A 15,800-nucleotide genomic window follows, 5' to 3' on the forward strand; every position below is an offset into this window, starting at 1 on the left:
TGCTCTTAAATGCTGTTGTCAGACTTGTTACCACAGGTCTGTAAGCTCAGATCTGCAGGCTTAATCAACATAAACAAGATTAGATTTAAAATTTAGATGTTGTATACATTGTGGCACATTTCGTTATTACCACACACACCATTATTATTGAATGTATGGCACAGTTTTTAGATGGTCATTTAATTGCCATTATGAGTCCTTGAATTAATGAAAAATTGTTCCCTCATCTAAAAGCAAAAATGCCCATAATTTGATCAAGCAGCTCACACGTGGAGTCCATAAGTCTCCTACTTATAAGTAGACATTTTTAATGTAAGTGGGGATGTGTGAGATATTGACATTGCCAGCCCCAGCATAACTGTAGGAAGACTGTTGCACTTGTATTTACATTTTTCTTTTCTTTTTTCTTTTCTTTTTTTTTTTTTTTTAAAGTAGGTATTGGTCTGTTCACATTTGAGATTGAATGATGCATATTTAAAGCTGCTGTACCAAACATTTGGCTCTCTATTGCAATCTCTATCTTGCAGAGTTTTTTTTAAATTTTATTTATTTATTTTTAACGTGGGTTGTGCATCGGCTCTGCTCCTCTGCTTGGGGTAATCTGATGGTTTGAGGTATCTTATGGGTTGTATATTAGCTCAGAAACCTTTGATGGCCTCCCCAGGTCTTCATAGCATTTGCATTAACCATTTGCTAACTTTCTGATGATGATTTTTATGCCCTTTTTATTTTATTTATTTGCCTTTACCAGTTTAAACTGGAGCCCACAGTTACCTCAAACAGATCAATTTGCCAAAATGAATTAAATACTCAGATGAGTTCAATGAATTGAATTAGTCTAACTAGTAAATCTGGCATACCTTATTTTATTTTGGGTTTGTTGTGTGATGTATAAAGCACAGGGCTAATTAGTGTGTATTCTAATACTGAAATCACACTTTGGATATGCATTGTGTTGCGTTCCTGAAAGTCACAGTGAAAGCGAAGTATTAATAAAGAATTCAAATCTGGCAATGTTTTGAGACGAGTTAAACTATTCATATGAATATGCATCCTTTACATTGTGTATTGTATGTAAGTAAGCTAGAGATGGTGTTTTATTCTGTAGTCAGTACTGAAATGTGAAATGAAATGGATTTTATTGTATCTTAAATGAATGTGCAAGGAACAGACTGGATGGATACAAGTTCTGTATCAACATGAGTCTCTTGCAGCGGTGTCCTTGAATGCTCTGTAGTAAGTGGTTACTGGTAACTTTCTCTGCAGAGTTCCTGTCTGCAGTCTGTCTCCATTGGCTGGGATGGTGGTGTGTATGTGCAAACGTGTGGTCACACACTGCATATTGACTGCCACAAGTCCTACATGGAGTCTCTACGGGTAAGAGAAATTAAAAATGTGCAATGAGCATTGTGCAGAATATCAGCAGCACAATCATGAGTAGGAACCAGTAAGAGGAGTTCATCACACACTGGCATGGACACTAATGCTTAAGGCTTTGATTCATTCATCATTTTCCAAAACTGGCCTTGGAGATTGATTGATTGGGGGGGGCATTTCAGAGGGCGATTGCAGTCTTAGGAGCATTGATGAAGTGATTGTTGTTCAGTGGGAGTATGCTCTCAGAAGTGGATTATGTAGTCTTGGTGTTTTGGTTTTTATACGGCTATTGAATACCAATTATCTTAATAGAGTTCCTTTGAAAACTGCTGATCTGTTAGTGTTCTGTTTTATGTTAGGACCTAACCTATCGCGCACACTGCACAGAAATGTGTAATATACAACTAATTGGTTGGTTTCAATCAAATGCATTGAAAATGAAACCATGACTGTAAGGTTAAAGCCACTGCCCAATAGTCTGCACTGTAAGTGTTTATTCCAACCTCCCCTTTTGCCTTATTAGTTTGCTGCTGAGGGAGAGCATGAAGATGAGTCCTTGTCAAAGATCTGACACATCATTAGTCGGTCATCCATCAAAATGACTTTTCTCAAATTGATATTTCAGAATTGCTCGCTCCATCACTCACTCTTGTGACGTTTATGATAATGGGCACAATACGACATCACTCTCCGCTTTAATAAGCTCTAATGTGAGCAGACAGGGTGAAGACTGACATCATGAAGGAGAAAATGACTGATCGGTGTGTTGTATGGGCCTATGGGCAGATGGTCAATTTTAATATATTGGTCTATTTGCCTTTAAAAAAAAAAAACAAAATGCAAAGAAGCTGTTCAGTTATATCGACACTAAATATCCACAATTGGTTAAGTACAGTCATCGTATTTTTACTTTCAATGTTTGCCTAAATTAGACATGTCTTTGACCTTTGACCCTTAGTATAATGTGAATATTTGTATGTGATGTTCTCCAGGCTTTCTCAGTTTACTTTTCTTCTTTATGTCTGGGTCAGAATGACCAGGTGTTGCAGGGTTTCTCGGTGGATAAAGGCGAGTTCACGTGCCCGCTGTGTCGCCAGTTTGCTAACAGCGTCCTACCATGCAAACCAGGGCGTGGTACTGAGGCGGGCGCCTGGCACACACCCAGCAACAAGAACATGGCCACACTAGTGAAAGAAGTGGAGGAGCTGCAGGACCAGTTGACTGTCTTTCCCGTAAGCACCAGTGTAAGGCAGACATTTCTCCCAGTAGCACTCATTAGACTATCTCTACCTTCCTCATGTCCCCGTCATTGAGTGTGAACGCTTCCATCCTCACCACACTCCCAGGCTTGATGGAATAACCAATTTGTGAGTGTCTGGAGCCTGTTAAAAATGTAACTGTTCACTGATTTAACAACTCCTGTGGTTGTGTTTTGTTCATTTCTGAAGACCATAGTTCAGTATGTTTGACCTTTTTTATTTTAATATTCCATCCTTTAAAGCCCTTTCATACTGGCAACTTCAGGATATGTGTTCTTTTAATTAAATATTGATTTGAGAATATTTGCTTTTCAGACGGAATCTAACCTGACTAAAGAGATGGAGTCCATGATTAAAGACATAAAGAACGCCACGCAGAAGAAGTACATGGACTATGGCAAGAACCCTGGCTCACCTGATAACGACTTCCTCTTCATGTATTCAGTGGCCAGGTGAGCATTATGGACCATATATGGGCATTTAAAGATATACACATGCATTTATTCAACTGCTAGGTGCTTTTATCCAAAGCCATGAACAATTGAGTCAGTATTCAGCCCATACACACAGCTGAGAATTAAATAAAGGATTCGTCTGTGGCTCACAAACATTTCTGGAATTTGAACTCAAAATCTTAACCACATGTTTGGCTGATCCAAACATTAATTATTATTTTTTTGCTTACGTGAACTTATATGGACACATAATACACTCTTTCTCTCTCTCTCTCTCTCTCTCTCTCTCTCTCTCTCTCTCTCTCTCTCTCTCTCTCTCTCTCTCTCTCTCTCTCTATATATATATATATATATATATATATATATATATATATATATATATATATATATATATATATATATATATATATATATATATATATATATATATATATATATATATATATAATAAAATTTGGATCTGTCCATGATTTAGAGTATATTCAGTAAATGTCTGCTCAGTTTGTGCTTTACTTTCTCTGTGAAATTCATGTGACTGCAGAAGCTCTCAATGCCTACTTGTCAGCATTTTCATTCAAAAATCTGATATGCTGTAGACAGATTTATTTATTTATTTATTTATTTATTTTCCCCCAAAGCCTGTTCCTTTTTCTCCCCAGTGATAGCTAGTGTGCTCAGACCTCCTTCCCCCAAACCGCTCTCCTCTATCCTCCCTCCCTCCTTCTGTTCTGGTCCCCAGTTTTGTGTCCTCTTTTTCCTCATTGGCTGAACAGTGCAGTGGAAAATTCCACCATCTCATGCTCACCTCATTATTACTGGCAGCCAGGTGAAGTTGCACGTCTGCATTATCTGTGGGAACCCAACACCCCCCCCCCCCCTTATCTCTCTCTCACTCACTCACTCACTCATTCACTAAAGTTTGAATATTTTGCTTTGCTAGCATGTAAAGATAGACCTTTTTAATGGTGCCTTTAGCTAATCTAAAAATGTTGATAATGTTAGTCACTAGAATTTTATTCATTCAGTCATTACATAGAAATCAATATAAACATAAATGTGCCACTTCCAGCACACTGTTGCTTAGGCCAGCATTTCCTGAAGGTTTATGTCTTTCTCCCCTTTTCTTTCATCTCACGCTCTCTCTCTCTCTCTCTCTCGTTCACTTTTTGGCAGGACAAATCTGGAGTTGGAGTTGGTTCATCGTGGTGGGAACCTGTGCAGTGGGGGGGCGAGTGCTGCAGCCAAACGCTCCTGTCTCAGTGAGTGTTAACGCACATGCAACCAGCCCAAGGCATCCATACACACTTGGCATTACTCCTTGCTTCTGTGGTTTGTAATTTTGATGTTCAGCAATATCATCCCAAATGTTTACGAGGTCTTTTACCTCACTATTCTGCCACTGAAATCCTCCTTTATTGTTATCCTCCATCTTTCCTTCCCAGTAACGTGAATGAGTCACATTAATTCTGATCTGCCTGTTCAGACAGAGGTTCTACTGCCACGTATCAGATGTGTATTGGATTTCAGTGTTACATATGAAAGTGACCAAAATCAGAATTGAAAATGTCAGATTCAGTGTGTTTTGCTTTTCATACAGCCATCTTATCTTGTGTATATATTATATAAATAATATAATGTGTTCAGTCAGTCAAAAACAAAACATCCTCATAGACATTTGACGAACAGAAATGGAATGATGAGTCCATATTGGGGGTGGTTGGAGTCCTCATGCCTCCCTGCAGCAGGCCTATGGCATGTTCACGCAGGTGAGCAGGAACCCTAGACATCTTTCTTCTGGTGTTTTTCAAAGTCAGTAGAAAGGTCTCTTCAGTGTCCTAAGTTATTGTAACTGTGACCTTAATTGCCTAGCGCCTTTAAACTGTTCGTGTCTTAAGGACTGTTCCACAGGTGCATGTGCAATAATTGTTTATGGTTTACCCTACCCTGGCTCCCCACCAAACAGCCACCCCCAATCCTCTTTCTCCCACCCACATATATTTCAGATCTGTGGAAAACTGAATTGTTTGTCAAGTGTATATGTTTTGTAAGTTTCTTTTCAATTTCTTGTTCAGTCTCTTGCTCTGTGCATGCACGTGCGTGCACTGGTCATGTCCCTGGGCTCTCATGAAAAGTTCTGTCACCCTTGAATGGAGCTGAAGAGATTTCACACTCCACCACCACCACCGTTTGCTGGGCTACATTAAGAACATGGGCACAGCTCTGTCCAAATTTAGTTCATGGCAAACAGGAGGAGAAGGGGGGAGAGAGAAAAGCAGTGGTTCTAGAAGACTGCTGCTAGATGAAAGGAAAGGAAATGAATTTAGGAAATGAGAGAAAACAAGTCTGAAGAGAAAGGGAGTTATGGAAGTGATGGAGCATGTTTTCTCATTAAGAATTCTGTTTGTTTGGGTTTAAAAAAAAAAAATACACGTTCTCTTGTATCAAAGAAATTAACGTAATATGTAGTGTTAGTTTTTAGTGTAAGAACCTAAATGTTAATCATTAATAGGATCTGTTAGGAATTACATTTCTTAAAAATAACTCTTAAGGACATCAATTAAGCCCATTTCAATATAATATTGTGTTGAATATCTCCAGTAAAACATGGATAACTTGATCAAGATAGATGTGGGGTGTCTTTGAATTCTGACGTGTTTTTCAGTAGTGGTTCAATTAGTGCATGAATACAATCCGTTGCGTCAAATGATCTTCTAAAGCATAGCACCCACCTTCTATAAGTGCATCACAACCTGTAACTCTAACTGTTCCACAATACTCTAAATTTTCTGTATATTTAATATAACACCTGTAGTGCTGCAGTGGTATAACTCTGTTATCTGCAGTGATCGCCAAGATATCAGAAAAATACTCTGATATTGTATACCTCTAAAAATTAAGAAATAAGACCCTCCTACTAGAGCTGTTATGTAGAGGTGGTTAAATTGTGTTTATTTATATTTATTTATTTATTTATTTATTTTTAAATAGTTTTGTGAAATGTTTCATGATCAACAGTTGCGGTCATAAGTTTGCATACACCTTGCAGAATCTGCGAAATGTTAATTAAAAAAAAAAAGAGATCATAAAAATTGCATTTTTATTTAGTATTACTCTGAATAAGCTATTTCACATATGTTTACGTATAGTCCACTAGACACAATAATCCTCCATGTCCTGCACATTATTTGGTTTTCCAGCGTCTTCTGCGTATTTGAGCCCTTTCCAACAGTGGATATATGATGTTCCAATTCATCCTTTCACACTGAGGATATAAATTATTTAAAGATCTTATTTTTTTTTAATTAGTACCGCTCTTCAGAACCTACATAAGACCTGATTCCCAGAGGACAAAATAATAATTTACACTGTTCATTCTGTTCTAAATTTTACGCTGTTAATGTATCGTGTTGCCTTCTTGAGAATCAATGAATGTTCAAACAATTTGTAATAGTTGTGTATGAGTCCCCACTTGTCCTGATTGTCCTTAACTGTAATTGGTTGTGTATTGAGTTGCTTTCAACATTACTGCCCCAAACAGAACAATTTCACCATTATGTTGCCAGTATTTGGTTCAATCTATTGTGTTCATTTTTACCTAACCAAGCAAATTCTGCTGTTGATGCAAGTTATCCACCTGGACGTAATACGGATCTATAATTGTGGTACACAGATCAGGAATGTTGGTAATGCAAACTAGATACAAATCTCCTGAATTCAAACTTCCTGTGGCCACTGCAACATATGTCTGTGCCCTCCCTCTTGCTAAAAATTAATACACATAAATATCTGCCATGCACACACAGATATCTGTATTTGATGTATGGCATGACCAAGAAAAACTGAGGTGTGGGGAGGGTGGTACTTTATAAGCACAGGTGGAAGAATGAGCCAGATCAATATCAGAGAAAGAGAAATGTTAAGATCTCAATTCCAGCTGTCCGCATACTACTAGTCACTGGATGATGGAGTGATTTAACGAATGAGAGCCAACAAGATGAATGTGTTTCAGATAGTGGTATAGAACGTGTGATTAGGAGATGCTTGATTCATACTCATTCTTTATTATTATTATTATTATTATTATTATTATTATTATTATTATTATAAAATTTTAGCATCTTCAAAGTAGACTCCCTTTTTGCCTAGATTTTCCAGGCATTATTATGTAGTATTAAAGGAGTTCCCATCTATTCTGGACACTTATTGGCTGCTTTTGAGAATATTTAGCTAATAAGTCATCCATTTAAAAAAAATAAATAAATAAATAAATAAAAAAATTATAATATATTTTTTGTAAATAAAATGTTAGTTTTCTAATGAAAGAAATGAATGTTGGCACAATTATATTTTGTCTACAACACTGATTTCAAATATTTAATCATACACCTTCAGATCAAAAGGTTTTTAAGATCATGAGAAACATTTCAGTCAAGTGTCTCTAAACTTTTAACCAGTAGTGTTTGTCACTGTTTTAAAGCCTGTGAAGTTCAGAGACAGAAATGTATCTTTCCTCCTCACTGTTCTACAATGTTCCTTTTAGTTGTTCTGCTTCGCTTTTAGCTGTGTCCCTGATGATGTAATCAATTGTTTGATGAAAGCTTTCATCAAAGCTTCTGTCCTCATCTCACTGGATGAATGACGTAATGATGTAATGCGTATTCGGTTTGTTCTTCCTCTGCTGTGGTGCCTGCAGATGGCAGTATTGCTCCACCATTGCCTCCCCAGAGAGAACCGGTTTTAGTTGCCTTTCGGGGCTGGTAATGCACTTATTTGCCATCATGACCTCAGAAAAGGGTACAACCCTGACCGAGCCAGAGACAAAACCAAGAGGGCTCCCTTGTGTATTTTAAATGAGTCTGGATGCAAATGGAAGGCAGAAATATTATGGCCAAAATAGCATTATTGGCTGAATGTCAAATTTCTTTTGTTATAAGACTCAATAGTGTTGGTAGTAATGGATATTTGTGTTTTGGTTAATGAATAGCTTTTGTCTGCATATGGCAAAGCATGGTCTGGATTTGGAGATGGATGATCAGACCAGAGCGTGTCTATCTTTGCTTCTCTCTGGAAGCAGCTCCAAAGAAAAATAAAAGTTAATAATCCAAAAAAGAAACCAGCAAATCTTTGAAGAATGTGCTGCTGTTGAGTGACTCCCTTGAGGTGTTAGTGTAGCCTTGATGATGTGAAAGATGATTACAGACCACTTTCTTGTTTTAGTAACCCAGTTGCCAGTCTCGGTTCCATATCATCTGTTATAGAGGAATGTGTGAATTTGATGTATAATTGTGAAATTTTCTGGCATGATGGAGCTTTCTAGCTTCAGAATGCAGAAGCAGACTGTCATAGCTCTACTGTTGTCTGTAGTCTCTTGAGTCTTTCAGGCCAAACGATTCATTGCTCATAATCTTGGACTCTGACTCCAGGCGTCATGTTCAGATGAATGTCCCTTGGAGATTTGGTTAACACTTTATGGTCACAACATACAGCTATTAAAGAGCATATATTTGTGTGTTCTTTTACTAAATTATATTTGTGATTTACCAGTCAGACCCATATATGATCTGAAATACCTTCACATTGAGAGAACACTAAAAGCACCACTTCATTATAAAATAGAACATGGGACAGCTGTTGTATTTAACTTGCATTTGGAAGCTTGTTTCTTTTGGTGCATGCCTGTGTGTCTGAGAACGAAGCTGCTTTATGAACTGTTCCGAATGAGACTGTTTGTCTTGCTTTATGTTCATGCCATTGATGCGTGTCGGTTTTTTTTGTTCTGTTTCAGATCAGTTGTTCCATGTATTAGCTATGCACATGCGTCTGTACAGCATCGATTCTGCTTATAATCCCTGGACTCGACTCACACAGATCACCCAGCACAGAGAGTCCGAGTAAGTACACACACACACACACACACACACACACACACACACACACACACACACACACACACACACACACACACACACACTTGCGCTCCTCCTGCATTCAGCCTTTCTCTTTCACGTCGCACTAAATGGTGCCATCTCCTCAGGGCTCCCAGAAACGGAGCACCGGGGGGGAAGAGAGACCCATATTGCGTTGCCATAGATACCAATAATTGCTGCATCTGGCAAATTATGGGGTGCTGTGCTGCTCAGAAAGGGATGACCTCAGCCTTAAGTCCCTCAATAATAGAGCTCTGTGTGCGCGCTTTGGTCTTTTGATTTTTCTGCTTTTCAGCATTCACTATCTCTCAATTTCATCAGATCCAGCTGGTTTGACGCGGCTTTTTGTGCAACTTGAATTAATAGCTTTGTACAAAAGTGGCGAAAGGCATTTGTAGGAGAATTCCTACTGTATTGAGGTTACGGTTCCCTGATTTGCCGTGCACCCACTTAGGACATCAAACCACCTCAGATTGGATAAGTACTCTGTAGTCACCTTGCATAGCTCTCCTAGGCTCTGTATTCACCAATCTTCTGCTCAGCATGACAAAATGGCACAATAGCTCTCTTCTTTTGCATTTTTTTTTTCTTCTTCTGATTAGCATAGTATGACAGCTTTTGCACCTGTGAGAGAGTTCTTAGCCTGGCAGTATTCAGAGGGGAGTCGTATAGTGTTAAAAATACCTTGTTAGGGATATTAAAGGAGAGCACTGTCAATTGCGTCCCCAGGCCATCTCCCTGCGATATTTAAATAGCATGTGTAACCTCTTGGACGGCTTGCTGCATTTAGTCGTTTTTTCTGGAAAACCGCATAGTCACTATATAGTTTTGCATTCGCAGTGATTCTCTGATATTTTTAATATATTTTGTAAATCTTAGGTCTTTAGAAAAATAGTGTGCTGTCCCTTTAACTCCCACCTGACTGCTGGCTGAGATGCAGGTTTTTTTGTGTGTGTGTGTGGGGGGGGAGAAGGAAAGTGGATGGACTCCTTGAGCACCCACATCATGTAGGCATAAGAAAATATCCTATTAAAATCGAGATGGGAATCTAACAACCTGCAGCCGCAATACTGCCACATGAATATTAACATTTACAGATATAAGAACACTGTCTCACCACAAGAATGAACCACAAATACCTTCCGCATTTTCCTAGACTTAATTTTCTGCGACCAATACTTGGTACATAATTTATTTTAAATGGTACAACTGAGGCCTAGATTCAGCTTCATCATGGCATACTACTGGATGTGAATGGAGGGATTAAATGATGTATTTTAGGAACATTAGTCCTAGATATTTATTCACTGTTTTAAGCCAGTGACACTTTATTTAATGTGATTTTGCCAGGATGTTTTATAGCACTCTCATCAGTTAAGTAGACTTGGGGATTGTCGGGGATCGTCCTGTAATTCAAGGCACTTTGGTCTGCTTAGGAGTTTTTGGTTGTTTATAAACCATGTATTTGCATGTTTTATATTTCCAACCTCCTGCGTAGAAGTACATTGCTAAGACTCATCACTTAAAAATACACCAAAGAATCTTCAGGGGGTTTTTTTTTTTGTTTGTTTTTTTTTGGGCAGGTGGAATATGAGTAACTGATAATTACAAAAGTTTTTTGAACTCTCTGAAATGAACTGTAACTCACTGGAAGCCCCACCTCCTTCTTCCCCATTGATATGAACTGACACCCCCTAGAAGCCCCACCTCCCTCTCAACATGTAAAAATTAGTGGGGTTTTTTTTGCCAGTGCGAGCCTCTTGACATGATTTTCCTGCTTGAAAGATATGGTGCCATCGCTTTCTGTTCGTGTAAATGGAGAGTGATCTGAGTTTATTAATGTGAAACAAAATCTGCCAATGTAAATGTTATATACAGTTGGCTAACATTTAGATGAGTGTATATTTAACATCATTTAGCTTTTATAATTTTTCAACAAAAAAAAAAGAGATTTTTCATGTAAATTTACTATTCACCTCTGAAATTCTTCATCCAAATATGTTCATAAACCAAAGAATTCATGTAAACTTTTCTAAGGTCCACTAAATAATAGAGATGAGTGGCACTAACTAACACAAGTTGTTTAAAAAAAAATATTTAATCACATTTTAAATATAAATGGTTTGTTAATATTATGACTGTGTATTCATGTCTCTTCACTGACACGTGTGTTTGTCCTGTGTGTAGCTATGAGGATGAAGACCATCCCGAGGTTCCAATGCTGTTCAGAGATGTCCCCTCCCTACTCATTATCTTTGTGCTCACGATGCCTCAGCCACTACGCAAAGGTACCATGTTATTGCAGACTCAGAATTTTCTTTCGCAGAGAGGTTGTAGAAAAGAACTTGCACGAAGCTTTCATGCACTTCATATCAGTGGTCAAAATAATCATCAGTCAAGTGTCTGGCAGCACCAGATCTCTACCATTTATCTCCTCCATTATGCCAGTGGTCATCAGCCCTGTTCCTGGAGATCTATATACCTACAGGTTTCATCTCCAACCAAAATCTAACACCCCTATTTTACTTGAACATGAATGTCTAAAGGCAGGGATTACATGGTCAGATGGGCATGATTATGGTTGGACCTAAAATCTTCAGGTAGGTAAATGTCCAGGAACAGGGTTGCTATACAGACTGGTGTATGCTGTGTCAGGGCTTGGTGTTAAGCGTTGTCATGTGGTTGTACTTTGCACAAGTAAGTTTGTCATTCAGTTGTCCAAATTAAAGTCACTTGACCACCAGAGAGGGGAAAAGGGACACTTTTTTCAATTGTGGAAAAATCATAGAATGTGATGCTCATGCGGTGAGACGCGCTCGTTTTTTCGAGATGAAACAATCCCACCTTTTCAGAATTCCGTAAGCGCACCGTACGTCATGTGACATGAGCCAACCACTCAGCTTCACTCTTTCTCTTTGTCCACTCTGAAATAGGCTTTGAATCTCCCATTGTCCAGACAGAGCTCTTGGATTAGTTGGTGAAATTCTACGTGTTTTCTATGTGCTCGAAGGATGGGGTGCACCCAAACACAGTATTTTTTTTTTTTTTAATTTGATTTATTGATTTATTTATTCTATATATTTTTTTTTTTTCTTTTCCTCTTCTCCATAAATAAATCTAGTAGCAGAGCTAATGCAAGGGATTTGCGGTGCTATAAATCCATCCCGTGCTAAAACTTCCTTGTCATGGAGAGCGCGGCTCATGGTTGCTTAGCATGGCAGACACCACGGGAGCTCGAGTATTTTCTGTGCATTTTGAGGCACAGAATGTGAATGGGCCCTAAACCTCGCAAGAATCGGAAACGGGTTAATTTCCCATACACTGGAGTGAGACCACAGACGTCTCTCCAGCTGTTGCGATCTTTTTCCCAATAAAACATCTTTGTTGCGGCACCTCATGATGCATTGTTTCCTAATGTTACCCCATCAAGCTTTTCCCAACCTGTTGAATGAATCTGAATACTTTTACTGAGTTTAAGACTAACTCCCTCTACATCCATATTTCTGTCTGCTTCACCTTTGTCAAACACACTACCTCTCTCTTATTTATATCTATCTATCTATCTATCTATCTATCTCAGTAGTTATATATCATATGATTAGCTGCTGCTACAGGTGTCATGTGGGGCAGAGGACATCTATAGTATTTTCCGAACAGCAAGTGTGCTGGAGTCTTGTGTGGGTGGGTGTGGGTGTGTGTGTGTGGGTTTTTTTTTTTTTTTTTTTTTTTTTTTTTTTAATAAATATTTATTTATTTTTTAATGTGAAAGTGGGATATGCAACGAGGGCTCCCCTGCCCTCTTGGCAAATGAGGTGGCTGGTATGCCAAAAAGTTCAAATGAAGTGGGTTTTTTTTTTTTTTATTTTTTTTTTTTTTTTTTTTTATTTTTTTGAAGCAAATGTCTTTTCTCTATTTTCTTGTCAGAGTGCACCACAATGCTTTGTTTACATGTTAAAATCACAAAAACCTTCTTATGAGGGAGGTTCCCCTCAGACCCCCCCCCACAGGGATTTAATTTGTAAACATGTCACCTTTACCTCTTGTGAGTTTTCAGGTCTGATGCCCCTTAACTAATGAACATGAGCTCTAATCACAATATAAAAATATTAGCTACTTTTTCTAGTTGTATAACAAGTTGCTCAAAATTCATTGAGCTACATGCTCAAGCAACATCAAAGTTTCTGTTTCTATGTTGTGTAAAATTTACTTAAATATGCAATGAACTCAATTATCTGCGGCAGAAAAGTAAACTTACACTGGTTAACGATGTAGCTAGCTACAGTGCTTACGATAACATTACAAGTTATCAGAGCTGTGTACATGACCTGGTGAATTCATCACTGCAAATAAATTTCCTCTCCCTTTTATTTTCATAACATGTTAGTCTGTGGTCCTTTTTATTTATTTTTTGAGTTTGTGTTTTACTTGGTTCTTGGCCGGGTTGAGGAAGCTTGAGAAACGTTGCTTTTTAGAAAATTAAAACGACTCACTTCGTTGCTGTTGCCTGAGGTTAAGTTTTTGTGATCGGTCAAACTTGTTTCTAAGCAACAGTTTAAGCCTGCACTTTACTGGTTTCTGCTCTATGAGCGCTAGAATGTTTTCAGCAGCAGAAGAACGTGATCTTGTTTATAATTGACTGTATCACAAAGGCTATATTACAAATAAAACCTGTTTGTTGTTGACGACGACGATGATATTATTAAAATTCAAAATTTACTTGTCCCAGACAAGCGTTGATGTCGAGCCTTGTGTATATATTTGGACCCTAACAGTTTTCACTGTGTCCTGAAAGTCTGCTTTCCAACATGCAGAACATCTATTTATCTGTCTGTTTGTGTGGAAACTAACCTCACAAAATGCTTGTTCATAATCTCTCTCTCTCTCTCTCTCTCTCTCTCTCTCTCTCTCTCTCTCTCTCTCTCTCTCTCTCTCTCTCTCTCTCTCTCTCTCTCTCTCTCTCTCTCTCTCTCTCTCTCTCTCTCTCTCTCTCTCTCTCTCTCTCTCTCTCTCTCTCTCTCTCTCTGTGTGTGTGTGTCCCTCTCCACATTGCTCTTATTCTAAACGGGGAATGGCCAAAATTATGGGAGCTGGTGGTTAAGAAAGAAGGGAGGAGGTCATGTGTACCTGAGGTCAAGTGTTGTAGAGCTCATCAGAAGGTCTACTGAGGAGCACAGGGAAAATAAACACATGATGAGATGTTCCCTTTCCAGTTTTGAGCCATGATTTTAGGGTTGGGTTATCTCCCTGTTTACCTTATTAATTTTCATTTCTATACAAGCTGGCATCACTATGGATATTTTGTTGATGGAAAATACACTATAGATGTTTCTATAGTGGCTGTTTCAGGAATTAATCTTTGTAAACAGTTATATAAATGAAACACATGCTGCAAAACCATGGTTTGAATGTTTCTCCATTCTTCCTCTACATGAAAAGGTTCATTTTTACTACGTCAATTTGGAGAAAAAAAATGCCTGTGCTATTTACTCCTGAGTGCTTTCTTGCTCATCTAAGTGCGAAGTTGCATCTATTCTGAAAGCACTCTAGCAGATATGCCTCCCCCCTACCACCCCACCTGCCACTGAGCTTCAATTACTGCTCAAATGAAAATGACCAATGCGTAAAATGGCAGTAGCGTTTATGAGCGGAAATGAGTACGCCAAAGTAGACTGCAGCAAAAGGCAATTCGATGCCTTTTTGAAAGCTCATGTTTGAAGTATGTTACCCGTCCCTGCTCGGTGTGTCCTTCATGTTGGGCTCATGGGAACAATACTCTGTGTACGTGGCAATCCAACATTGATCAGAGCCAGAATAATTATCTTTACTCCACTCATCGGGAAATGGAGAATTGATTTTAACACATCATGGTGAGACATGGGTGTGAATGAAGTCTTTCAGTAAAGCTGCAGGGCTGAACAAATGGGTCAAGATTTGACCACGTGTGTACACACACACCTGCTGTCTATGGTCCTCAAGCGAATGGCACAATAATGGAGTTTCATTGTGCTCCTGTCGGGCTCCCTGAGATGGGCATTTACTAATAGATGCACAATTTACCACCTTGTTTCACACATGCATTCACACCATCAGACAACATAATTATCTTATACACATTCTTTGCTTTCACATCTCATGTCATTGATCGTTGTGTGTCAATGTCCTTAGGTTCACTCTAGCAAGCGACAAGTCGTTCGTATCAGTTTGTGCTTTGCTGGTGTGCACTGTCCAGCATTTATTTATTTTTATTAATTTACTTACAGTACTGTGCAAAAGTCTTAGGCAACCTGATTTCTATTTTATGACTTTTACATCATCGTGTCAGTACAAAAACTTTTTACATTTCCAAATATAACTTTTCCAGCACAAAATGAAATGTTGTAGAAAAATGTCAGTAAAGAAAGCAGCATATTACATAAGAGACCACTTTTCAGACAAAAAAAAAAAAAAAAAACCACAATGAAGGCTGCTGGGTTTTGCTGCAAAAATAAGAAACAAGTGTAACAGTCAAAGTCTCCAGAAGAACCGAGGCTTACAGCTCATTTCCTTATACAACTGTAGAAATTGTACCTGAGACTACAATTACTTTTTTTAAAGCAAAGGATCATCACACCAAATATTGCTTAAGTTTCAATTATTACTGTTCACTTCTCTTTATAGTTTTTTATTTTTATTTATTTTTTTAATGCTGAAACATTTTAATTTCATAATTTTTGGATGCATCTTTGCTCTACAGCATTTCTTTGCATGTGCCTAAGACTTTTGCATGGTACTGTATATGAACT

At 38.2% G+C, this 15,800-nt stretch overlaps 1 protein-coding gene across 8 annotated transcripts in view; it reads left to right on the forward strand.

Annotated features, from left to right (window-relative positions):
• Positions 1-15,800, forward strand: part of ubr3 (ubiquitin protein ligase E3 component n-recognin 3) — a 49,574-nt gene that overhangs the window by 27,140 nt on the left and 6,634 nt on the right. For 5 of the 8 annotated variants that reach the window (XM_047155983.2, XM_017469560.3, XM_017469563.3 and 2 more), the window contains 6 exons: positions 1,267-1,377; positions 2,409-2,621; positions 2,952-3,088; positions 4,265-4,350; positions 8,877-8,982; positions 11,206-11,306. In XM_047155983.2, coding sequence (XP_047011939.1) covers positions 1,267-1,377; positions 2,409-2,621; positions 2,952-3,088; positions 4,265-4,350; positions 8,877-8,982; positions 11,206-11,306 — 754 coding nt within the window. The remainder of the gene's footprint in view (positions 1-1,266; positions 1,378-2,408; positions 2,622-2,951; positions 3,089-4,264; positions 4,351-8,876; positions 8,983-11,205; positions 11,307-15,800) is intronic. The other 3 variants (XM_017469561.3, XM_053681032.1, XM_017469565.3) reach the window with 1 other exon arrangement.

Source organism: Ictalurus punctatus, chromosome 6, assembly GCF_001660625.3.
Source record: "Ictalurus punctatus breed USDA103 chromosome 6, Coco_2.0, whole genome shotgun sequence".
Taxonomy (NCBI): domain Eukaryota; kingdom Metazoa; phylum Chordata; class Actinopteri; order Siluriformes; family Ictaluridae; genus Ictalurus; species Ictalurus punctatus.